The following is a 25,005-nucleotide window of genomic DNA, read 5'->3' as shown; positions in this document are numbered from 1 at the left end:
GTTGTAATAGACTATTGTAACTAATTTGTTATGTTACAATAACATAATTGGCGGGTACAATACACTTGAATGATCTGTAAATGTTAAACCATCAAGATGTAAAGTGTGCCATGCGGATTGGAACAGTGTAACCGTGTCTCAGAAACCCCACCTAGAGCTAATATGTAACTGCTGTCTGAAGAAAAGCCCCCCAAAAAGATGAGATCATGAGGCTTTTAAAAGATCCAATAGGAGAAAAGCGCGCCAAGAGACCAAGGCTTCGAGACTTTCGAAAGACCCAATAGGAGGAGGACACGCACCCAAGCAACTCAAATGCCCCAATGGAAAAGAGCAGGACAACTATCTGCCGGGAGGAGATTGGTTAAAGACGATGGCACAAGAGTATAAAAAAACGCTGCTTTTTGGAGCTCGGGGTGCGTGTGGCAGAGGCGCGGCTCTCCTCGCACCCAGCGCTGCTTTGCCTATTGCTTCCCACCCTCAGTCGACTGAACCCAAATAAAGCTATATATATTTATAAAAACTGGCTTTGTCTGATTATAACAGTGAGAAGGGAAACCCTCCACGCCCCTCCACCCACTCCCTTCTAAGAGAAAGGACGAGAGAAAAAAGATGCAACTTCTAGAGCAATGGGGCTTTTAATAGCCAAGGGAATTTCCCTCTATCCCGCCCATCCCATGAGCTGCTGCAAGGCCAGCCCCGAGCCTCACGCACCATCCGAGGCCACCACCCTCCTCCTGTGGCCACGAGCAAGATCCCAAACTCCTTTTCCCCTGCAGGAGAGAGTTGCTAATAGAAACGGATGCACATGGCACAGTCTGTTCCAGAAGAGTCGCAGCTGGTCAAAGCTTTCCGTGCCCTGGGCTGGTGCTTTTCAGGACCAGCTCCTGGGTCAGCTTGCCCCCAGGCTGGCGACAGCTGTATTTCATGCCGGCAACTCAGGTTTAACCCTTTGTCCCCTGAGCATCCGCACAGGTCCAGCAGCGTAGCAAGGCGCAGTGGGCTGCGCTGGAGCAACCCGCTCCGCTGGACTTGTGGCAAATGTCTGCGTCCCTGCCCTTCTGTTCTCCCTGCAGGGTCCTGCTCAATCCCACCAGCTGTTCTCCCTGGGAATGACCATCGTGGCGAAAGGCAGACTCCACTGTGAGCCGTGACCTTCACCCACCGAGCAGCCAGCGCAGCCAGGGACACGCTTGTGCCAAAGGCCCTCCCCATGGCAAAAAGGGGATCCACGGTCAGCTTTGGACGCCGTGTGTCTGCTGTGCCTGTTGATACCGTGCGGTGCCTCGGTTAAAACAGAAGCGAGGAAGAGAGCTAAAAAAATGCCCTTTGCAGGGAAAAGGCAGGAAATCAGAGTGAGTCTTTGCAGGAAAAGTGCAGGACATGGGCATCTTCTGGCTATTTTACGCTCCAACAGGAAAGATTGTGGGCCTGTGTTTTGCCGGTTAGGGATACCAATTAAACTCAGACACCAGAGTGAAGAGAGCAAGGTGTATTTTACTGGAAATAACTACACAATGTAACAGAATAATGCAGAAAACATACACAGAAAGAAAAGACAGAATCGTGCACTTAAACAAAGAGGAAAATACAGGGTAATGCGTCAAATCGTTACTACCTGAGAGAGACAAGAGTGATTAAGAAAGATCCATCACCACTTGCACACGCTACCATCATCCAGACCCGCAGATGCTGGGCAGCCCCGGTTACAGCGAGGATTTGGAGAGCCTTTCCCGGCAAGGGGGAAGTCCTACGCGGTGCGTCCACCCGTAGGTGAGGCGTCCAAAGTCGCTGTGAGCGGGTCCAGCCTTATAGGCCCCCAAATCAGCAAGCCAGCATAGCTGGCACCTCTGTATGAGGCGGAACTATCTGGTTTCACTCTCGCATTAGATTCCCCCAGAGCCTGGCCAGGGCTCAAGGGAGAAGCTAAGGGAGTTTCCCTGCTTATCTGATTTATTTATGCTCTCTTTAGAGCAAGGCCACCCGCCTGGTCCCAAGGCCGGACAGCCGCCTTCATGGCCTTCTTACCTTGCCTCTACGCGAAGAAGAAGAAAGATACATCCAGGATAGACATGTTTTCATGACATGCACCGTCAGTAACGAGCATATGATAGCTAAGCTCCATCTTTCATTAATTCCTTACTACGTGATTTCCTTAATGACTACATACTAAGTTAGCAGCTTGGGCTCGGGGCCTGTTGTTCAGGCTTCAGTACTTTAACACTTCAGCACTTTTTACATCAGTATAGGTGGTTTGTTATAACCTAGCATGATGCCTACTAGCACGACGGTTATCAGTTTCCAAATAGACAGGATTGATCTCTAGGTCAGGTCGTGCCTGGGCCTATTGTCCAAGCCTTAGCCCTTCAGCCCGGTGCTTAACGCTTCAAGGGAAGTTCAGCACGCTGGGAAAAGGGATATAAGAGCACTCTTGTGGACACTGTCTGGACAGGGCTAGGCTGGGGTTGGAGAGCCTGGGAGGGTCTCCGGGGTCCCAGCTCTCCCGCCGTGCTGACTGCGGTGGCTGCTGCCTCTTCTTTCCTGCAATGCTGACTGCACCCACCTGGTGGGGCTGTCCTTGGGAAGGGCACCAGAGCTGGAAAAGCCCCTGGAAGAGGGGCGAGGACAAGCTCTTCTCCAGAGGTTTGCCAGAAAGTCTCCAGAGCATCCCTCTTCCAGCCCGTGAGATGCTCTGTGTGGCAAGGGAAGGTGCCCACTACTCCACAGTCCTGGGCAACCTGGTCCAGGTGACCCTGCGTGAGCAGGCAGGTTGGACCAGAGGACCTCCACAGGCCCCTCCCAGCCTCAGCTGTTCTATGGGATTCTGTGCTTTCGTCTGACTCCTCAAGCAAACCGAGCTCAGCCCCGATGCCTGCTGGAAAGGATTCTGCCGCAAGGGAGGATGATCCCAAACTCCTCCACTAGGAATTCATCCCAAAACAACTTCTACCTAGTCCAGAATATCGTAGCGCACACGCAGACAGAAGGGAGAAAATGTCCTTTAATTGTGGACATCAGGAGCCCAGGAGTCACAGGGGTCAACCACTAACGGGAAATCAGCACCTGCAACGACAGAGCCAGAAAGCACTGGTAAAGCCACAAAGGCAGGAGCAGGCATGGCTTGGTTCCCCTTTCTTTGGGAAACACAGTTGACAAGGAATTGTTGATATCCCAGAAGAGAGCTGCTGCTGGCCTTGGCTCCGCGGTGGCTCTGGCACCTTTTCCCCTCTAAGGGAACGCCCTCAGAGAGCTGTGCGTGTGCAGAGGTGCGCAGTGCCCCTGTGCCACACAGCAGGGCTCCCCTGGGGAGCTGCCATGGGGTAATTTCCAAACCCTGCATAGCAGCATCCCTCGCCAGTCAGTTGGACTGACTTAGAGCAGTGCGGAGAGTTGGCAAAGATGAGCAGCGAAGCCTGGTACACACCTGGGGCTCCTTTTGCACCTTCCTGCTCTTTTTCCTCCTGTCCCTTCTTCTCCTCTCTTCTCTTCTTTGCTGGGTGGCGTGGCTTCTCCTCTGCCCAGGTCTCTTCTCGCTTCCTTTTCCTTTGGCCACTGTTTTTCTGGACGGAGCCTGCAAACCTTTCCATCCCACAGCATGATTAGAAAGGTAAAGGCAGGATCAGCTGGAATCAGTTCTTGATTTAACCAAAGATGACTCACTTTACCTTCTGTGCTCTGCGAGGCTCTTCAGTTCTCCTGCGCACCCTGGGGAGTCTACCACGGTCTCAGGGGTGCTCAGAGACAAAGCAACGGGTGCCTAAACCAGAAATGTGGTCATTAGCAGGGGGCGAGGGGTGCCCTGAAGTAGTAAGCAACTGTTTGGCACGTTGCTACCTTAGCTCTACAGGGGAGATCCCTTAGGCTGGCTTGCATCGGCCCTTTTCTTCCAAGGGTCTCGCTCTGGAGCACGGTGTGCCCGTGGGTGTGGGACAGTCCATTTGTGGGGGCCATTCGGCAGAGAGCCTGTGCTGCCCTGCCAGGCAAGGAAAGGCTTGCCCACTTCCTTCTGCCAGAATTCCTTCTGCCCTCCCAAGACAGAGCTCCGTGGACGTCCCTTTGGTGCAATACCACCTTCTGTGGTGGGAGGCTCTGCTTTGGAAATCTATCTTTCTGTGGCGTTTTGTGGGCATTTCCTCTGATTAAGCGCATGCCTAACGCGTTGGAGAAAATACCTTTCCAGTTTTACTTACAGTGTGTCTGTCGTTCCATGGGGGGAAAGAGAAAATGCCAAACCACGAGAGCCTGAACGCCAGGAAGAGGCACAGCAGCTGCTTGGAGCCAAGAGGAACTACCCTGCTCCTACCTAAGACACACGGTGGCAGCGCTGGTGGAGGGAGCTGCCATACCTCTGCCCTTTCTGCTCCCACCGCCGCATCTCCCCCTGCTGCTCTCTGGAGGACGAGCAGAGGGGCTGGTGCAGGATCCAGGGAGGCTTTTGCCTGCTGCTCCGCTTCTGCTTCGCCCGCGGGGCCATGCTCCTTTTCCAAAGGCAGCTCTGGAAAGCAAGAGCGTGTGCAGCAAAGTGACTTGTTGGAAGTGGCCAACAGCTCAAGCAAAACCCACGGGAAGCCCTCCCCCAGCTGTCTGCTCAGGCTGTGACAGCCCTCAGTCCCTCCTCCTACCTGTGGATGTGTCCACGGGCTCTGGTGACATCTGGCCAGCCATCTCCTCCCCAAAGATGTCGCTGCCGTTTTCAATCAGAAATTCCACCAGCAGCTTCACCTGCACACATCAAAGCCTTGGTTTCAGTGCAGGCGTCTGGGAAGGTGTCAGGCAGCCTTTCCCGCTGCTGACCCTTGCTTCTGCACAGAAGGCTGTGGCTGTGGGGCTGCTCTGCCAGGCAGCCACTCCCCCGGCATTTGCTCGGGAGAGGAGCAAGCTCTGACGGCCCAGGCAGGCTGCAGCCAGCCGGTCAATAGAGCGCACCTTCTCGGTCACCTCCAGCATGGCCTCGAAGGGGAGCAGGGCCTCGTCGGGTGGGCCCAGCAGGTTTGGCCCCAGGCAGATGGCCAGGTTGCTGGAGGTCATTCTGCTGGTGGACACCTGGTGGCCAATGTTCTGCAGCAGTGGGAGCAGCCGCTTGAGGAGGAGGAGATGGGCTGCCGGCAACTTCTCGGCCACCCTGAGGGAGCAGGAACACAACGTTAAGGAAGCAGAAGTTGCCCACAGCTGTCCCTGAAGCTTGCACAAGGCAGGCGGGAGCCAGTGTCTGTGTTGTGCCCCTTTCCACGTGCTCCCAGTCAGCGATCAGGAAGAAAACAGAGTGTTGCTTCCCAGCGCCCGATTCCCCCCAAGCCCACGCAAGGGAAGGCTCCCTGCCCACGCCCTTTCCCCCAAAATGACACCCCAGCCCAGCAAACGCGAGCTGCCAGAAAATGCAACCTTCTAAGGAGCCCGTGCCTTTCCAGGCAAGTCCCAGGCCCCCACCACTCCCTACGCAAGAGGCAGGCTGCTGGCCACACTTACACTCTCAGCTCTTCCACCCTTGCCTGCTGGCTCGGCCTCTCCATGGCTCGCATCCAGTCCTGGTAGAGGTCCACGTCCAGGAGCTTGCCGGGGATGCTGCGGAGAAAGTCCTGCAAGGCCAAGGGCTTCAGGTGAGCCTCTGAAGATCCCGGGCCGGCCAGGAGCTCTTCCAGCGGCAGGGCAGAAGCGCCCACCTTCAGGACGGCAGCCAGCAGGATCTCGGGCTGGCTTGGCAGGTCCACATCTGCGCCGCGGTCCAGGGCCTCCTTCAGGTTCCGAAGTTCCGTCGCGCCGGCAGCTCTGCGGAAGATCCCCTCCGTCGACGGTCCTCGCTGGTGCAGGATGTCCAGGAGCTCCTGCGGGAGACGCAGGAGGACAGCTGCTTGGCTGAAGAAACAAGTGAGGGCAGAGGCCAGAGCTCTGCCCCAGGCTGGGCTCCCTCGCCCCGCAAAGGGCCTGGGACCAGCAGCGTGAGGCGTGGGTGAAGAGCCCAGTCCCCCAGCCAGCCCCGGAGCCGCTGGGGACGCTGCCTCTGGAGCAGCCGGGGGGAGGGCTGGGGCCCCCCTGTGCAGGCTGGCCTACCTGGATGGGCCGGGGCAGCGTGCCGGCCTCCCCGCAGAGGGCTGCCAGGGGCTGCCCAAAGAGCGCCCTGCTGCAGCCGGAGCCCGCCTGCCCTGGCGCCGGGGCAGCGGCCGGGCTCCGCCGCAGAGCAAAGGGCCAGGGCAGCCCCCTCCTGCTGCTGCTGCGGCTGCTGCTGCTGCCGCCGCCGCTCCCTCCCGCTGCAAAGGAAAAGAGAGCAAGAGCCCGTCAGTGGGAACCGCCAGGCCAGCGCTCCCGGAGCCTGCCCTGCCCTGCCCTGCCCTGCCCAGCCCTGCCTGCAGCACGGCGCTGAGCGCTGCGGCGGGACGGCACGGGCAGGGAGCCGGCAGCTGGAACCAGGGCTCTGGCTCGGCGGCTCCGGCTCGCAGCCTCCTGAGAGCCGGCGGGACAGCCCGGCCCAGCCCTCGCCCTGCCCTCCTCCAGGCTGCCAGCAGCAGCAGCAGAGGGAGGCTCCCTGTCCGGCAGAACCACGTGCAGCGGCCGCTGCCCAGCGGGTGTCCTTGCTCGTCCGGGTGACCTCCGTCCTCCCTTGGGGTGCCCGACCTGCAGGGTGACACTCAGGGGACAAGGGAGCAGGGCTCCTCCCGGCTCTGGCCGAGAAGCAGGGACCCCTCTGCCCGGCTCTGGGGGCAGAGCTCAGGCAGGCAGCACCTCGAGTGCTCAGCACTGTCGAAGGCTCCCGAGCGCTCCGCTCTCTCCTGCTGCAGCGTGATGGGCACCGATTTCCTCTGGGCAGAGGGCAGCAGCAACAGCATCCTCCCTTGTGCAGACGTGCCGGTCCTGGAGAAAAGAAGGCCCTCCCTGCCCCCTTCGTTCCCAAACTCACCCGATGAGCGGCGAAGTCCCCCTCCCTTGGTAGATGGGGCTGTTGGAGGCCCTTGCTTGGGATCAGCCTGCAAGAACCAGGCTGCGCTTAGAGAGCAGCCCCGCAGCAGAGAGGGCCACCGGCAACGGCCACCCGGCACCAGCAGCCTGAGGGCGGCAGAGCGGGGACTCTCTGCCCTCCCGGGCTCCCTGCCTCACGCAGCAGGTTTCCTCCCAGCACCGCCGGCGAGGACACGCGGCGTTCCTGGTGGCTCCCCAACCCTCTTTGCTCCTGGAGTGGCACCGCGGGACCCTCCCTCCCTCCTGCACAGGCTCACCCCAGCGGCCGCACATCCGTGGCACGCCGGCACAGCCAGAGGCCGGTGAAAGGCAGCCATTCTCACCTCTGCCCGACACTGCATCAGCCGCTCCAGGCTCCTGGCGCTGAATGTCCTCCACTGGGCAGGAGAGAAAGAGTGGAAGGAGGTGAGCAGCGATGCCTCTGCTGCTCGGCTGCAGGGCCAGTGCTCGGGGTCAGCGGCCACACTAGAGAGACACTCACGGCGTGGCGTCGGCTCAGCTCCTTCTGCAGGAGTTTGATGGATGGGACACTGGCCACTCGGGCTCCCTTTCCTCCATCGGGTGTCCTGTGCACCGGGAAGGGGCCAGGAGAGAGCTGGGTGAGCCCCAAGCCACCTCTTGTGTCTTGTCAGGCAACTCTGCCGGAGAGCTGCCCGCAGCCGCAGTGGCAGCTCTCCCCAGCTGGGGAGCTGAGGTCCCCCATTCGGCTGTGCCTGAAGCACCCCCCTAGCTTACCCCAGCAGCTTGCCCACCCACAGCTGCTTCAGTGCGCGGGAGCTGCAGAAAGAGAGGAGAACCCGCGTCAGGCCCCGCTGCCGCCCAGCCTGTCGTCACAGGCAGGCGCCTGCACAGCCTTGCCCCTTGGGAAAGGCAGAGGGGCAGCACAAGCCCAGTGGGGCAGGACAGGCCTGCTGCCCAAGCCCTGGCTCCCTCTGTGCTGCCAGAGCAGCTGCCCCTGCCCTTCCCTTGTGGGGTCCAAAAGGTGACCAGGGGATGCAGGATGTGGGAACGCACCCCCCCATCCCTCCCTGCCGGCGCGCTGCCCGCTCCCTGCCCAGGCTCTGCACGGAGGGCAGAGGCCATTCACAGGGTGGCGTGGGCACGCTTGGGAACCTCTCCTGCCCGGCCGTGGGACGTGGCCCCACGACTCACCCGAAAGTGGCAACGCAGGTGCCGGTGGGCCAGATGAGGAGGATGGAGGCCCTGTCCTCCTCGCTGCCTTCCTCCTCCTCTTCCCCTTTGACCTCCCCCGCTGCCTGCTTCCCGCTGCTCAGCACCCACAGCTGGTCCAGGGCCAGGCGGAGCTGTGGGCGCAGGGTGGTGCCACGTCTGCGGAGAAGAGAGACGGGCAGGGAGCCTGAGGTGGCCGCCTTGGGGTGCCCCCGGGCAGAGCCCGGCCCCCCACCTGCCCTTGGGACGGACGTTGGTGCATCCGGCACCAAGGCCCCAGGGCCCAGGGCTGGTGCCAGAGCGTCCCTGGCCTGGGGCCGGGGCCAGGGATGGGGAAAAGGCAGCTGGGCTCCCAGGGGCTTACTGCAACTTGGCAACCACCAGTTCCTCTTGGAGGAGGAGAAGGCGCCTCTCGCTCCTCTTGCGGCCCCGGGTCAGCAGCACGTCCGTGCTCAGCACCGCCTCGGCCTCGGTGAGAGCCTCCCTGCGGAGCAGAGCGCGGCGGGCATGAGAATGGCCCCGTCTGCGGGGCCCGGCCGTGCCCGGCCGTGCCCGAGCCGCGGCGGGAGCTCACCTGGAGCGCCAGCAGCAGTTGGCCTGACCCATCCTGCCCGGGACAGGAGGACCCTCGCTCTGCACCAAGGATGTGGCCCAGCCGGCCACAGCGAGGACGGGAAGCGGGGTGCCGGTGCCGGGGAGCGCCGCTCGGCCTGGCCCTGCCTCCTCCCGGCGCCGCTCCGTGCCAGCACAGCCCCGTGCTGCCGGCTCTGGCGGCTGTTGGCTCCAACGGACCAACGCTGGGCCCAACGGAAAGTGGGCGGGGCCTCGGGCTGGGGGTTCCATCCAGCATGGCCCTGGCTGCCTTGCCCTGGGGAGCCCAGAGCAGGACAGAGCAGAGGGGAAGGACCCCCCCTCCACCTGCTGCCAGGGGTTTGCCTGCTGCAGCCCAGGAGGCACTTAGCCGCCACTGCCCCAGGGGTACTCTGCTGGCTCCAAGCTGGTCAGCCTCGGGTCCACCGTGACCCCAGGGCTCTGCACAGCTGCCTTCCAGCGGGCTCTCCCCCAGCACATACGGCTCCAAAGGCTTCTTCCTCCCCGGGTCCAGGACGGCGCTCTTCCCTCTTCCCCTTCTTTGACCACAGCAGGCTCCTGCCAGCCCCGTTCTCCAGCCTGCCAAGGGCCCTCCGCTGCAGGAGCCTCCCCTCCCACTCGTGTGCCCTCTGCAAGCTGCCTGAGGCTGTGCTCTGCCCCACCATCCCATCCGGATCCCTGAACGTGGACGGGACGCGCATGGTGCGGGGCAGGGCTTTGTCACAGAACGATCAGAAATTGAGGGGGAAAATCCTTTCTGGTTTTGTTTTTTGGTTTTGGTTTTGGTGTTATATACACAGTGCTTCTCCTTGTCATCCCTTCAAGCCATTTAAAGGTGTACAGGCTCTCTCGTTTCCCCTTTCAGTCTCACACCTCTTGGCAGTACTGACCTTGCATGTAACATTGGATCGGGCTCTACTCTGGCACAGACTGTTACATAGTAGTAGCCTACATTAGTAGCGAGCAGATTATCTGCATTAATGGTGCTGACACCAGTGACAGGAGGTTGCATCTAGCTGCTGAGCCAAAGGCTAAAACTCACAGGTGTCTGTTGAACTCAGTGGGCTATTGATTGAATTCACCACGTTCCAAAAAGAACAGGTACAGGAGAAAGGCATATTCCATCTTGACTGCTACGATGCATGTTGTAGGAGCTGTTGTAATAGACTATTGTAACTAATTTGTTATGTTACAATAACATAATTGGCGGGTGCAATACACTTGAATGATCTGTAAATGTTAAACCATCAAGATGTAAAGTGTGCCATGCGGATTGGAACAGTGTAACCGTGTCTCAGAAACCCCACCTAGAGCTAATATGTAACTGCTGTCTGAAGAAAAGCCCCCCAAAAAGATGAGATCATGAGGCTTTTAAAAGATCCAATAGGAGAAAAGCGCGCCAAGAGACCAAGGCTTCGAGACTTTCGAAAGACCCAATAGGAGGAGGACACGCACCCAAGCAACTCAAATGACCCAATGGAAAAGAGCAGGACAACTATCTGCCGGGAGGAGATTGGTTAAAGACGATGGCACAAGAGTATAAAAAAACGCTGCTTTTTGGAGCTCGGGGTGCGTGTGGCAGAGGCGCGGCTCTCCTCGCACCCAGCGCTGCTTTGCCTATTGCTTCCCACCCTCAGTCGACTGAACCCAAATAAAGCTATATATATTTATAAAAACTGGCTTTGTCTGATTATAACAGTGAGAAGGGAAACCCTCCACGCCCCTCCACCCACTCCCTTCTAAGAGAAAGGACGAGAGAAAAAAGATGCAACTTCTAGAGCAATGGGGCTTTTAATAGCCAAGGGAATTTCCCTCTATCCCGCCCATCCCATGAGCTGCTGCAAGGCCAGCCCCGAGCCTCACGCACCATCCGAGGCCGCCACCCTCCTCCTGTGGCCACGAGCAAGATCCCAAACTCCTTTTCCCCTGCAGGAGAGAGTTGCTAATAGAAACGGATGCACATGGCACAGTCTGTTCCAGAAGAGTCGCAGCTGGTCAAAGCTTTCCGTGCCCTGGGCTGGTGCTTTTCAGGACCAGCTCCTGGGTCAGCTTGCCCCCAGGCTGGCGACAGCTGTATTTCATGCAGGCAACTCAGGTTTAACCCTTTGTCCCCTGAGCATCCGCACAGGTCCAGCAGCGTAGCAAGGCGCAGTGGGCTGCGCTGGAGCAACCCGCTCCGCTGGACTTGTGGCAAATGTCTGCGTCCCTGCCCTTCTGTTCTCCCTGCAGGGTCCTGCTCAATCCCACCAGCTGTTCTCCCTGGGAATGACCATCGTGGCGAAAGGCAGACTCCACTGTGAGCCGTGACCTTCACCCACCGAGCAACTAGCGCAGCCAGGGACACGCTTGTGCGAAAGGCCCTCCCCATGGCAAAAAGGGGATCCACGGTCAGCTTTGGACGCCGTGTGTCTGCTGTGCCTGTTGATACCGTGCAGTGCCTCGGTTAAAACAGAAGCGAGGAAGAGAGCTAAAAAAATGCCCTTTGCAGGGAAAAGGCAGGAAATCAGAGTGAGTCTTTGCAGGAAAAGTGCAGGACATGGGCATCTTCTGGCTATTTTACGCTCCAACAGGAAAGATTGTGGGCCTGTGTTTTGCCGGTTAGGGATACCAATTAAACTCAGACACCAGAGTGAAGAGAGCAAGGTGTATTTTACTGGAAATAACTACACAATGTAACAGAATAATGCAGAAAACATACACAGAAAGAAAAGACAGAATCGTGCACTTAAACAAAGAGGAAAATACAGGGTAATGCGTCAAATCGTTACTACCTGAGAGAGACAAGAGTGATTAAGAAAGATCCATCACCACTTGCACACGCTACCATCATCCAGACCCGCAGATGCTGGGCAGCCCCGGTTACAGCGAGGATTTGGAGAGCCTTTCCCGGCAAGGGGGAAGTCCTACGCGGTGCGTCCACCCGTAGGTGAGGCGTCCAAAGTCGCTGTGAGCGGGTCCAGCCTTATAGGCCCCCAAATCAGCAAGCCAGCATAGCTGGCACCTCTGTATGAGGCGGAACTATCTGGTTTCACTCTCGCATTAGATTCCCCCAGAGCCTGGCCAGGGCTCAAGGGAGAAGCTAAGGGAGTTTCCCTGCTTATCTGATTTATTTATGCTCTCTTTAGAACAAGGCCACCCGCCTGGTCCCAAGGCCGGACAGCCGCCTTCATGGCCTTCTTACCTTGCCTCTACGCGAAGAAGAAGAAAGATACATCCAGGATAGACATGTTTTCATGACATGCACCGTCAGTAACGAGCATATGATAGCTAAGCTCCATCTTTCATTAATTCCTTACTACGTGATTTCCTTAATGACTACATACTAAGTTAGCAGCTTGGGCTCGGGGCCTGTTGTTCAGGCTTCAGTACTTTAACACTTCAGCACTTTTTACATCAGTATAGGTGGTTTGTTATAACCTAGCATGATGCCTACTAGCACGACGGTTATCAGTTTCCAAATAGACAGGATTGATCTCTAGGTCAGGTCTGGCCTGGGCCTATTGTCCAAGCCTTAGCCCTTCAGCCCGGTGCTTAACGCTTCAAGGGAAGTTCAGCACGCTGGGAAAAGGGATATAAGAGCACTCTTGTGGACACTGTCTGGACAGGGCTAGGCTGGGGTTGGAGAGCCTGGGAGGGTCTCCGGGGTCCCAGCTCTCCCGCCGTGCTGACTGCGGTGGCTGCTGCCTCTTCTTTCCTGCAATGCTGACTGCACCCACCTGGTGGGGCTGTCCTTGGGAAGGGCACCAGAGCTGGAAAAGCCCCTGGAAGAGGGGCGAGGACAAGCTCTTCTCCAGAGGTTTGCCAGAAAGTCTCCAGAGCATCCCTCTTCCAGCCCGTGAGATGCTCTGTGTGGCAAGGGAAGGTGCCCACTACTCCACAGTCCTGGGCAACCTGGTCCAGGTGACCCTGCGTGAGCAGGCAGGTTGGACCAGAGGACCTCCACAGGCCCCTCCCAGCCTCAGCTGTTCTATGGGATTCTGTGCTTTCGTCTGACTCCTCAAGCAAACCGAGCTCAGCCCCGATGCCTGCTGGAAAGGATTCTGCCGCAAGGGAGGATGATCCCAAACTCCTCCACTAGGAATTCATCCCAAAACAACTTCTACCTAGTCCAGAATATCGTAGCGCACACGCAGACAGAAGGGAGAAAATGTCCTTTAATTGTGGACATCAGGAGCCCAGGAGTCACAGGGGTCAACCACTAACGGGAAATCAGCACCTGCAACGACAGAGCCAGAAAGCACTGGTAAAGCCACAAAGGCAGGAGCAGGCATGGCTTGGTTCCCCTTTCTTTGGGAAACACAGTTGACAAGGAATTGTTGATATCCCAGAAGAGAGCTGCTGCTGGCCTTGGCTCCGCGGTGGCTCTGGCACCTTTTCCCCTCTAAGGGAACGCCCTCAGAGAGCTGTGCGTGTGCAGAGGTGCGCAGTGCCCCTGTGCCACACAGCAGGGCTCCCCTGGGGAGCTGCCATGGGGTAATTTCCAAACCCTGCATAGCAGCATCCCTCGCCAGTCAGTTGGACTGACTTAGAGCAGTGCGGAGAGTTGGCAAAGATGAGCAGCGAAGCCTGGTACACACCTGGGGCTCCTTTTGCACCTTCCTGCTCTTTTTCCTCCTGTCCCTTCTTCTCCTCTCTTCTCTTCTTTGCTGGGTGGCGTGGCTTCTCCTCTGCCCAGGTCTCTTCTCGCTTCCTTTTCCTTTGGCCACTGTTTTTCTGGACGGAGCCTGCAAACCTTTCCATCCCACAGCATGATTAGAAAGGTAAAGGCAGGATCAGCTGGAATCAGTTCTTGATTTAACCAAAGATGACTCACTTTACCTTCTGTGCTCTGCGAGGCTCTTCAGTTCTCCTGCGCACCCTGGGGAGTCTACCACGGTCTCAGGGGTGCTCAGAGACAAAGCAACGGGTGCCTAAACCAGAAATGTGGTCATTAGCAGGGGGCGAGGGGTGCCCTGAAGTAGTAAGCAACTGTTTGGCACGTTGCTACCTTAGCTCTACAGGGGAGATCCCTTAGGCTGGCTTGCATCGGCCCTTTTCTTCCAAGGGTCTCGCTCTGGAGCACGGTGTGCCCGTGGGTGTGGGACAGTCCATTTGTGGGGGCCATTCGGCAGAGAGCCTGTGCTGCCCTGCCAGGCAAGGAAAGGCTTGCCCACTTCCTTCTGCCAGAATTCCTTCTGCCCTCCCAAGACAGAGCTCCGTGGACGTCCCTTTGGTGCAATACCACCTTCTGTGGTGGGAGGCTCTGCTTTGGAAATCTATCTTTCTGTGGCGTTTTGTGGGCATTTCCTCTGATTAAGCGCATGCCTAACGCGTTGGAGAAAATACCTTTCCAGTTTTACTTACAGTGTGTCTGTCGTTCCATGGGGGGAAAGAGAAAATGCCAAACCACGAGAGCCTGAACGCCAGGAAGAGGCACAGCAGCTGCTTGGAGCCAAGAGGAACTACCCTGCTCCTACCTAAGACACACGGTGGCAGCGCTGGTGGAGGGAGCTGCCATACCTCTGCCCTTTCTGCTCCCACCGCCGCATCTCCCCCTGCTGCTCTCTGGAGGACGAGCAGAGGGGCTGGTGCAGGATCCAGGGAGGCTTTTGCCTGCTGCTCCGCTTCTGCTTCGCCCGCGGGGCCATGCTCCTTTTCCAAAGGCAGCTCTGGAAAGCAAGAGCGTGTGCAGCAAAGTGACTTGTTGGAAGTGGCCAACAGCTCAAGCAAAACCCACGGGAAGCCCTCCCCCAGCTGTCTGCTCAGGCTGTGACAGCCCTCAGTCCCTCCTCCTACCTGTGGATGTGTCCACGGGCTCTGGTGACATCTGGCCAGCCATCTCCTCCCCAAAGATGTCGCTGCCGTTTTCAATCAGAAATTCCACCAGCAGCTTCACCTGCACACATCAAAGCCTTGGTTTCAGTGCAGGCGTCTGGGAAGGTGTCAGGCAGCCTTTCCCGCTGCTGACCCTTGCTTCTGCACAGAAGGCTGTGGCTGTGGGGCTGCTCTGCCAGGCAGCCACTCCCCCGGCATTTGCTCGGGAGAGGAGCAAGCTCTGACGGCCCAGGCAGGCTGCAGCCAGCCGGTCAATAGAGCGCACCTTCTCGGTCACCTCCAGCATGGCCTCGAAGGGGAGCAGGGCCTCGTCGGGTGGGCCCAGCAGGTTTGGCCCCAGGCAGATGGCCAGGTTGCTGGAGGTCATTCTGCTGGTGGACACCTGGTGGCCAATGTTCTGCAGCAGTGGGAGCAGCCGCTTGAGGAGGAGGAGATGGGCTGCCGGCAACTTCTCGGCCACCCTGAGGGAGCAGGAACACAACGTTAAGGAAGCAGAAGTTGCCCACAGCTGTCCCTGAAGCTTGCACAAGGCAGGCGGGAGCCAGTGTCTGTGTTGTGCCCCTTTCCACGTGCTCCCAGTCAGCGATCAGGAAGAAAACAGAGTGTTGCTTCCCAGCGCCCGATTCCCCCCAAGCCCACGCAAGGGAAGGCTCCCTGCCCACGCCCTTTCCCCCAAAATGACACCCCAGCCCAGCAAACGCGAGCTGCCAGAAAATGCAACCTTCTAAGGAGCCCGTGCCTTTCCAGGCAAGTCCCAGGCCCCCACCACTCCCTACGCAAGAGGCAGGCTGCTGGCCACACTTACACTCTCAGCTCTTCCACCCTTGCCTGCTGGCTCGGCCTCTCCATGGCTCGCATCCAGTCCTGGTAGAGGTCCACGTCCAGGAGCTTGCCGGGGATGCTGCGGAGAAAGTCCTGCAAGGCCAAGGGCTTCAGGTGAGCCTCTGAAGATCCCGGGCCGGCCAGGAGCTCTTCCAGCGGCAGGGCAGAAGCGCCCACCTTCAGGACGGCAGCCAGCAGGATCTCGGGCTGGCTTGGCAGGTCCACATCTGCGCCGCGGTCCAGGGCCTCCTTCAGGTTCCGAAGTTCCGTCGCGCCGGCAGCTCTGCGGAAGATCCCCTCCGTCGACGGTCCTCGCTGGTGCAGGATGTCCAGGAGCTCCTGCGGGAGACGCAGGAGGACAGCTGCTTGGCTGAAGAAACAAGTGAGGGCAGAGGCCAGAGCTCTGCCCCAGGCTGGGCTCCCTCGCCCCGCAAAGGGCCTGGGACCAGCAGCGTGAGGCGTGGGTGAAGAGCCCAGTCCCCCAGCCAGCCCCGGAGCCGCTGGGGATGCTGCCTCTGGAGCAGCCGGGGGGAGGGCTGGGGCCCCCCTGTGCAGGCTGGCCTACCTGGATGGGCCGGGGCAGCGTGCCGGCCTCCCCGCAGAGGGCTGCCAGGGGCTGCCCAAAGAGCGCCCTGCTGCAGCCGGAGCCCGCCTGCCCTGGCGCCGGGGCAGCGGCCGGGCTCCGCCGCAGAGCAAAGGGCCAGGGCAGCCCCCTCCTGCTGCTGCTGCGGCTGCTGCTGCTGCCGCCGCCGCTCCCTCCCGCTGCAAAGGAAAAGAGAGCAAGAGCCCGTCAGTGGGAACCGCCAGGCCAGCGCTCCCGGAGCCTGCCCTGCCCTGCCCTGCCCTGCCCAGCCCTGCCTGCAGCGCGGCGCTGAGCGCTGCGGCGGGACGGCACGGGCAGGGAGCCGGCAGCTGGAACCAGGGCTCTGGCTCGGCGGCTCCGGCTCGCAGCCTCCTGAGAGCCGGCGGGACAGCCCGGCCCAGCCCTCGCCCTGCCCTCCTCCAGGCTGCCAGCAGCAGCAGCAGAGGGAGGCTCCCTGTCCGGCAGAACCACGTGCAGCGGCCGCTGCCCAGCGGGTGTCCTTGCTCGTCCGGGTGACCTCCGTCCTCCCTTGGGGTGCCCGACCTGCAGGGTGACACTCAGGGGACAAGGGAGCAGGGCTCCTCCCGGCTCTGGCCGAGAAGCAGGGACCCCTCTGCCCGGCTCTGGGGGCAGAGCTCAGGCAGGCAGCACCTCGAGTGCTCAGCACTGTCGAAGGCTCCCGAGCGCTCCGCTCTCTCCTGCTGCAGCGTGATGGGCACCGATTTCCTCTGGGCAGAGGGCAGCAGCAACAGCATCCTCCCTTGTGCAGACGTGCCGGTCCTGGAGAAAAGAAGGCCCTCCCTGCCCCCTTCGTTCCCAAACTCACCCGATGAGCGGCGAAGTCCCCCTCCCTTGGTAGATGGGGCTGTTGGAGGCCCTTGCTTGGGATCAGCCTGCAAGAACCAGGCTGCGCTTAGAGAGCAGCCCCGCAGCAGAGAGGGCCACCGGCAACGGCCACCCGGCACCAGCAGCCTGAGGGCGGCAGAGCGGGGACTCTCTGCCCTCCCGGGCTCCCTGCCTCACGCAGCAGGTTTCCTCCCAGCACCGCCGGCGAGGACACGCGGCGTTCCTGGTGGCTCCCCAACCCTCTTTGCTCCTGGAGTGGCACCGCGGGACCCTCCCTCCCTCCTGCACAGGCTCACCCCAGCGGCCGCACATCCGTGGCACGCCGGCACAGCCAGAGGCCGGTGAAAGGCAGCCATTCTCACCTCTGCCCGACACTGCATCAGCCGCTCCAGGCTCCTGGCGCTGAATGTCCTCCACTGGGCAGGAGAGAAAGAGTGGAAGGAGGTGAGCAGCGATGCCTCTGCTGCTCGGCTGCAGGGCCAGTGCTCGGGGTCAGCGGCCACACTAGAGAGACACTCACGGCGTGGCGTCGGCTCAGCTCCTTCTGCAGGAGTTTGATGGATGGGACACTGGCCACTCGGGCTCCCTTTCCTCCATCGGGTGTCCTGTGCACCGGGAAGGGGCCAGGAGAGAGCTGGGTGAGCCCCAAGCCACCTCTTGTGTCTTGTCAGGCAACTCTGCCGGAGAGCTGCCCGCAGCCGCAGTGGCAGCTCTCCCCAGCTGGGGAGCTGAGGTCCCCCATTCGGCTGTGCCTGAAGCACCCCCCTAGCTTACCCCAGCAGCTTGCCCACCCACAGCTGCTTCAGTGCGCGGGAGCTGCAGAAAGAGAGGAGAACCCGCGTCAGGCCCCGCTGCCGCCCAGCCTGTCGTCACAGGCAGGCGCCTGCACAGCCTTGCCCCTTGGGAAAGGCAGAGGGGCAGCACAAGCCCAGTGGGGCAGGACAGGCCTGCTGCCCAAGCGCTGGCTCCCTCTGTGCTGCCAGAGCAGCTGCCCCTGCCCTTCCCTTGTGGGGACCGAAAGGTGACCAGGGGATGCAGGATGTGGGAACGCACCCCCCCATCCCTCCCTGCCGGCGCGCTGCCCGCTCCCTGCCCAGGCTCTGCACGGAGGGCAGAGGCCATTCACAGGGTGGCGTGGGCACGCTTGGGAACCTCTCCTGCCCGGCCGTGGGACGTGGCCCCACGACTCACCCGAAAGTGGCAACGCAGGTGCCGGTGGGCCAGATGAGGAGGATGGAGGCCCTGTCCTCCTCGCTGCCTTCCTCCTCCTCTTCCCCTTTGACCTCCCCCGCTGCCTGCTTCCCGCTGCTCAGCACCCACAGCTGGTCCAGGGCCAGGCGGAGCTGTGGGCGCAGGGTGGTGCCACGTCTGCGGAGAAGAGAGACGGGCAGGGAGCCTGAGGTGGCCGCCTTGGGGTGCCCCCGGGCAGAGCCCGGCCCCCCACCTGCCCTTGGGACGGACGTTGGTGCATCCGGCACCAAGGCCCCAGGGCCCAGGGCTGGTGCCAGAGCGTCCCTGGCCTGGGGCCGGGGCCAGGGATGGGGAAAAGGCAGCTGGGCTCCCAGGGGCTTACTGCAACTTGGCAACCACCAGTTCCTCTTGGAGGAGGAGAAGGCGCCTCTCGCTCCTCTTGCGGCCCCGGGTCAGCAGCACGTCCGTGCTCAGCACCGCCTCGGCCTCGGTGAGAGCCTCCCTGCGGAGCAGAGCGCGGCGGGCATGAGAATGGCCCCGTCTGCGGGGCCCGGCCGTGCCCGGCCGTGCCCGAGCCGCGGCGGGAGCTCACCTGGAGCGCCAGCAGCAGTTGGCCTGACCCATCCTGCCCGGGACAGGAGGACCCTCGCTCTGCACCAAGGATGTGGCCCAGCCGGCCACAGCGAGGACGGGAAGCGGGGTGCCGGTGCCGGGGAGCGCCGCTCGGCCTGGCCCTGCCTCCTCCCGGCGCCGCTCCGTGCCAGCACAGCCCCGTGCTGCCGGCTCTGGCGGCTGTTGGCTCCAACGGACCAACGCTGGGCCCAACGGAAAGTGGGCGGGGCCTCGGGCTGGGGGTTCCATCCAGCATGGCCCTGGCTGCCTTGCCCTGGGGAGCCCAGAGCAGGACAGAGCAGAGGGGAAGGACCCCCCCTCCACCTGCTGCCAGGGGTTTGCCTGCTGCAGCCCAGGAGGCACTTAGCCGCCACTGCCCCAGGGGTACTCTGCTGGCTCCAAGCTGGTCAGCCTCGGGTCCACCGTGACCCCAGGGCTCTGCACAGCTGCCTTCCAGCGGGCTCTCCCCCAGCACATACGGCTCCAAAGGCTTCTTCCTCCCCGGGTCCAGGACGGCGCTCTTCCCTCTTCCCCTTCTTTGACCACAGCAGGCTCCTGCCAGCCCCGTTCTCCAGCCTGCCAAGGGCCCTCCGCTGCAGGAGCCTCCCCTCCCACTCGTGTGCCCTCTGCAAGCTGCCTGAGGCTGTGCTCTGCCCCACCATCCCATCCGGATCCCTGAACGTGGACGGGACGCGCATGGTGCGGGGCAGGGCTTTGTCACAGAACGATCAGAAATTGAGGGGGAAAATCCTTTCTGGTTTTGTTTTTTGGTTTTGGTTTTGGTGTTATATACACAGTGCTTCTCCTTGTCATCCCTTCAAGCCATTTAAAGGTGTACAGGCTCTCTCGTTTCCCCTTTCAGTCTCACACCTCTTGGCAGTACTGACCTTGCATGTAACATTGGATCGGGCTCTACTCTGGCACAGACTGTTACATAGTAGTAGCCTACATTAGTAGCGAGCAGATTATCTGCATTAATGGTGCTGACACCAGTGACAGGAGGTTGCATCTAGCTGCTGAGCCAAAGGCTAAAACTCACAGGTGTCTGTTGAACTCAGTGGGCTATTGATTGAATTCACCACGTTCCAAAAAGAACAGGTACAGGAGAAAGGCATATTCCATCTTGACTGCTACGATGCATGTTGTAGGAGCTGTTGTAATAGACTATTGTAACTAATTTGTTATGTTACAATAACATAATTGGCGGGTGCAATACACTTGAATGATCTGTAAATGTTAAACCATCAAGATGTAAAGTGTGCCATGCGGATTGGAACAGTGTAACCGTGTCTCAGAAACCCCACCTAGAGCTAATATGTAACTGCTGTCTGAAGAAAAGCCCCCCAAAAAGATGAGATCATGAGGCTTTTAAAAGATCCAATAGGAGAAAAGCGCGCCAAGAGACCAAGGCTTCGAGACTTTCGAAAGACCCAATAGGAGGAGGACACGCACCCAAGCAACTCAAATGCCCCAATGGAAAAGAGCAGGACAACTATCTGCCGGGAGGAGATTGGTTAAAGACGATGGCACAAGAGTATAAAAAAACGCTGCTTTTTGGAGCTCGGGGTGCGTGTGGCAGAGGCGCGGCTCTCCTCGCACCCAGCGCTGCTTTGCCTATTGCTTCCCACCCTCAGTCGACTGAACCCAAATAAAGCTATATATATTTATAAAAACTGGCTTTGTCTGATTATAACAGTGAGAAGGGAAACCCTCTACGCCCCTCCACCCACTCCCTTCTAAGAGAAAGGACGAGAGAAAAAAGATGCAACTTCTAGAGCAATGGGGCTTTTAATAGCCAAGGGAATTTCCCTCTATCCCGCCCATCCCATGAGCTGCTGCAAGGCCAGCCCCGAGCCTCACGCACCATCCGAGGCCACCATCCTCCTCCTGTGGCCACGAGCAAGATCCCAAACTCCTTTTCCCCTGCAGGAGAGAGTTGCTAATAGAAACGGATGCACATGGCACAGTCTGTTCCAGAAGAGTCGCAGCTGGTCAAAGCTTTCCGTGCCCTGGGCTGGTGCTTTTCAGGACCAGCTCCTGGGTCAGCTTGCCCCCAGGCTGGCGACAGCTGTATTTCATGCAGGCAACTCAGGTTTAACCCTTTGTCCCCTGAGCATCCGCACAGGTCCAGCAGCGTAGCAAGGCGCAGTGGGCTGCGCTGGAGCAACCCGCTCCGCTGGACTTGTGGCAAATGTCTGCGTCCCTGCCCTTCTGTTCTCCCTGCAGGGTCCTGCTCAATCCCACCAGCTGTTCTCCCTGGGAATGACCATCGTGGCGAAAGGCAGACTCCACTGTGAGCCGTGACCTTCACCCACCGAGCAACTAGCGCAGCCAGGGACACGCTTGTGCCAAAGGCCCTCCCCATGGCAAAAAGGGGATCCACGGTCAGCTTTGGACGCCGTGTGTCTGCTGTGCCTGTTGATACCGTGCAGTGCCTCGGTTAAAACAGAAGCGAGGAAGAGAGCTAAAAAAATGCCCTTTGCAGGGAAAAGGCAGGAAATCAGAGTGAGTCTTTGCAGGAAAAGTGCAGGACATGGGCATCTTCTGGCTATTTTACGCTCCAACAGGAAAGATTGTGGGCCTGTGTTTTGCCGGTTAGGGATACCAATTAAACTCAGACACCAGAGTGAAGAGAGCAAGGTGTATTTTACTGGAAATAACTACACAATGTAACAGAATAATGCAGAAAACATACACAGAAAGAAAAGACAGAATCGTGCACTTAAACAAAGAGGAAAATACAGGGTAATGCGTCAAATCGTTACTACCTGAGAGAGACAAGAGTGATTAAGAAAGATCCATCACCACTTGCACACGCTACCATCATCCAGACCCGCAGATGCTGGGCAGCCCCGGTTACAGCGAGGATTTGGAGAGCCTTTCCCGGCAAGGGGGAAGTCCTACGCGGTGCGTCCACCCGTAGGTGAGGCGTCCAAAGTCGCTGTGAGCGGGTCCAGCCTTATAGGCCCCCAAATCAGCAAGCCAGCATAGCTGGCACCTCTGTATGAGGCGGAACTATCTGGTTTCACTCTCGCATTAGATTCCCCCAGAGCCTGGCCAGGGCTCAAGGGAGAAGCTAAGGGAGTTTCCCTGCTTATCTGATTTATTTATGCTCTCTTTAGAGCAAGGCCACCCGCCTGGTCCCAAGGCCGGACAGCCGCCTTCATGGCCTTCTTACCTTGCCTCTACGCGAAGAAGAAGAAAGATACATCCAGGATAGACATGTTTTCATGACATGCACCGTCAGTAACGAGCATATGATAGCTAAGCTCCATCTTTCATTAATTCCTTACTACGTGATTTCCTTAATGACTACATACTAAGTTAGCAGCTTGGGCTCGGGGCCTGTTGTTCAGGCTTCAGTACTTTAACACTTCAGCACTTTTTACATCAGTATAGGTGGTTTGTTATAACCTAGCATGATGCCTACTAGCACGACGGTTATCAGTTTCCAAATAGACAGGATTGATCTCTAGGTCAGGTCGTGCCTGGGCCTATTGTCCAAGCCTTAGCCCTTCAGCCCGGTGCTTAACGCTTCAAGGGAAGTTCAGCACGCTGGGAAAAGGGATATAAGAGCACTCTTGTGGACACTGTCTGGACAGGGCTAGGCTGGGGTTGGAGAGCCTGGGAGGGTCTCCGGGGTCCCAGCTCTCCCGCCGTGCTGACTGCGGTGGCTGCTGCCTCTTCTTTCCTGCAATGCTGACTGCACCCACCTGGTGGGGCTGTCCTTGGGAAGGGCACCAGAGCTGGAAAAGCCCCTGGAAGAGGGGCGAGGACAAGCTCTTCTCCAGAGGTTTGCCAGAAAGTCTCCAGAGCATCCCTCTTCCAGCCCGTGAGATGCTCTGTGTGGCAAGGGAAGGTGCCCACTACTCCACAGTCCTGGGCAACCTGGTCCAGGTGACCCTGCGTGAGCAGGCAGGTTGGACCAGAGGACCTCCACAGGCCCCTCCCAGCCTCAGCTGTTCTATGGGATTCTGTGCTTTCGTCTGACTCCTCAAGCAAACCGAGCTCAGCCCCGATGCCTGCTGGAAAGGATTCTGCCGCAAGGGAGGATGATCCCAAACTCCTCCACTAGGAATTCATCCCAAAACAACTTCTACCTAGTCCAGAATATCGTAGCGCACACGCAGACAGAAGGGAGAAAATGTCCTTTAATTGTGGACATCAGGAGCCCAGGAGTCACAGGGGTCAACCACTAACGGGAAATCAGCACCTGCAACGACAGAGCCAGAAAGCACTGGTAAAGCCACAAAGGCAGGAGCAGGCATGGCTTGGTTCCCCTTTCTTTGGGAAACACAGTTGACAAGGAATTGTTGATATCCCAGAAGAGAGCTGCTGCTGGCCTTGGCTCCGCGGTGGCTCTGGCACCTTTTCCCCTCTAAGGGAACGCCCTCAGAGAGCTGTGCGTGTGCAGAGGTGCGCAGTGCCCCTGTGCCACACAGCAGGGCTCCCCTGGGGAGCTGCCATGGGGTAATTTCCAAACCCTGCATAGCAGCATCCCTCGCCAGTCAGTTGGACTGACTTAGAGCAGTGCGGAGAGTTGGCAAAGATGAGCAGCGAAGCCTGGTACACACCTGGGGCTCCTTTTGCACCTTCCTGCTCTTTTTCCTCCTGTCCCTTCTTCTCCTCTCTTCTCTTCTTTGCTGGGTGGCGTGGCTTCTCCTCTGCCCAGGTCTCTTCTCGCTTCCTTTTCCTTTGGCCACTGTTTTTCTGGACGGAGCCTGCAAACCTTTCCATCCCACAGCATGATTAGAAAGGTAAAGGCAGGATCAGCTGGAATCAGTTCTTGATTTAACCAAAGATGACTCACTTTACCTTCTGTGCTCTGCGAGGCTCTTCAGTTCTCCTGCGCACCCTGGGGAGTCTACCACGGTCTCAGGGGTGCTCAGAGACAAAGCAACGGGTGCCTAAACCAGAAATGTGGTCATTAGCAGGGGGCGAGGGGTGCCCTGAAGTAGTAAGCAACTGTTTGGCACGTTGCTACCTTAGCTCTACAGGGGAGATCCCTTAGGCTGGCTTGCATCGGCCCTTTTCTTCCAAGGGTCTCGCTCTGGAGCACGGTGTGCCCGTGGGTGTGGGACAGTCCATTTGTGGGGGCCATTCGGCAGAGAGCCTGTGCTGCCCTGCCAGGCAAGGAAAGGCTTGCCCACTTCCTTCTGCCAGAATTCCTTCTGCCCTCCCAAGACAGAGCTCCGTGGACGTCCCTTTGGTGCAATACCACCTTCTGTGGTGGGAGGCTCTGCTTTGGAAATCTATCTTTCTGTGGCGTTTTGTGGGCATTTCCTCTGATTAAGCGCATGCCTAACGCGTTGGAGAAAATACCTTTCCAGTTTTACTTACAGTGTGTCTGTCGTTCCATGGGGGGAAAGAGAAAATGCCAAACCACGAGAGCCTGAACGCCAGGAAGAGGCACAGCAGCTGCTTGGAGCCAAGAGGAACTACCCTGCTCCTACCTAAGACACACGGTGGCAGCGCTGGTGGAGGGAGCTGCCATACCTCTGCCCTTTCTGCTCCCACCGCCGCATCTCCCCCTGCTGCTCTCTGGAGGACGAGCAGAGGGGCTGGTGCAGGATCCAGGGAGGCTTTTGCCTGCTGCTCCGCTTCTGCTTCGCCCGCGGGGCCATGCTCCTTTTCCAAAGGCAGCTCTGGAAAGCAAGAGCGTGTGCAGCAAAGTGACTTGTTGGAAGTGGCCAACAGCTCAAGCAAAACCCACGGGAAGCCCTCCCCCAGCTGTCTGCTCAGGCTGTGACAGCCCTCAGTCCCTCCTCCTACCTGTGGATGTGTCCACGGGCTCTGGTGACATCTGGCCAGCCATCTCCTCCCCAAAGATGTCGCTGCCGTTTTCAATCAGAAATTCCACCAGCAGCTTCACCTGCACACATCAAAGCCTTGGTTTCAGTGCAGGCGTCTGGGAAGGTGTCAGGCAGCCTTTCCCGCTGCTGACCCTTGCTTCTGCACAGAAGGCTGTGGCTGTGGGGCTGCTCTGCCAGGCAGCCACTCCCCCGGCATTTGCTCGGGAGAGGAGCAAGCTCTGACGGCCCAGGCAGGCTGCAGCCAGCCGGTCAATAGAGCGCACCTTCTCGGTCACCTCCAGCATGGCCTCGAAGGGGAGCAGGGCCTCGTCGGGTGGGCCCAGCAGGTTTGGCCCCAGGCAGATGGCCAGGTTGCTGGAGGTCATTCTGCTGGTGGACACCTGGTGGCCAATGTTCTGCAGCAGTGGGAGCAGCCGCTTGAGGAGGAGGAGATGGGCTGCCGGCAACTTCTCGGCCACCCTGAGGGAGCAGGAACACAACGTTAAGGAAGCAGAAGTTGCCCACAGCTGTCCCTGAAGCTTGCACAAGGCAGGCGGGAGCCAGTGTCTGTGTTGTGCCCCTTTCCACGTGCTCCCAGTCAGCGATCAGGAAGAAAACAGAGTGTTGCTTCCCAGC

The 25,005-nt window shown here is 59.1% G+C and overlaps 4 protein-coding genes across 4 annotated transcripts in view; all 4 read right to left on the bottom strand.

Annotated features, from left to right (window-relative positions):
- The window catches only part of LOC141957822 (T-cell activation Rho GTPase-activating protein-like), a 10,397-nt gene extending 5,926 nt beyond the window's left edge, over positions 1–4,471 (bottom strand). The window contains exons 1-2 of the mRNA XM_074899891.1: positions 4,344–4,471; positions 2,026–2,032 (exon numbers count right to left, since the gene is read on the bottom strand). Coding sequence (XP_074755992.1) covers positions 2,026–2,032; positions 4,344–4,471 — 135 coding nt within the window. The remainder of the gene's footprint in view (positions 1–2,025; positions 2,033–4,343) is intronic.
- LOC141957816 (T-cell activation Rho GTPase-activating protein-like) lies at positions 3,940–14,336 on the bottom strand. The gene is made up of 7 exons (XM_074899877.1): positions 14,209–14,336; positions 11,891–11,897; positions 6,046–6,096; positions 5,658–5,819; positions 5,464–5,573; positions 4,924–5,119; positions 3,940–4,719 (listed from the first exon to the last, which is right to left on the bottom strand). The coding sequence occupies exons 1-7, from the start codon at positions 14,334–14,336 to the stop codon at positions 4,603–4,605; spliced, it is 771 nt and encodes a 256-aa protein (XP_074755978.1). The 3' UTR covers positions 3,940–4,602.
- Positions 13,805–24,201, bottom strand: LOC141957808 (T-cell activation Rho GTPase-activating protein-like). Its single transcript, XM_074899864.1, has 7 exons — positions 24,074–24,201; positions 21,756–21,762; positions 15,911–15,961; positions 15,523–15,684; positions 15,329–15,438; positions 14,789–14,984; positions 13,805–14,584 (listed from the first exon to the last, which is right to left on the bottom strand). The coding sequence occupies exons 1-7, from the start codon at positions 24,199–24,201 to the stop codon at positions 14,468–14,470; spliced, it is 771 nt and encodes a 256-aa protein (XP_074755965.1). The 3' UTR covers positions 13,805–14,467.
- Positions 23,670–25,005, bottom strand: part of LOC141957802 (T-cell activation Rho GTPase-activating protein-like) — a 10,397-nt gene continuing 9,061 nt past the window's right edge. The window contains exons 4-5 of the mRNA XM_074899851.1: positions 24,654–24,849; positions 23,670–24,449 (exon numbers count right to left, since the gene is read on the bottom strand). Coding sequence (XP_074755952.1) covers positions 24,333–24,449; positions 24,654–24,849 — 313 coding nt within the window. The 3' untranslated portion in view covers positions 23,670–24,332. The remainder of the gene's footprint in view (positions 24,450–24,653; positions 24,850–25,005) is intronic.

Source organism: Athene noctua, chromosome 1, assembly GCF_965140245.1.
Source record: "Athene noctua chromosome 1, bAthNoc1.hap1.1, whole genome shotgun sequence".
In the NCBI taxonomy this organism is placed as follows: domain Eukaryota; kingdom Metazoa; phylum Chordata; class Aves; order Strigiformes; family Strigidae; genus Athene; species Athene noctua.
Note: the sequence above shows the minus strand (reverse complement) of the source record. Positions and strands in the feature narration are given on the sequence as shown.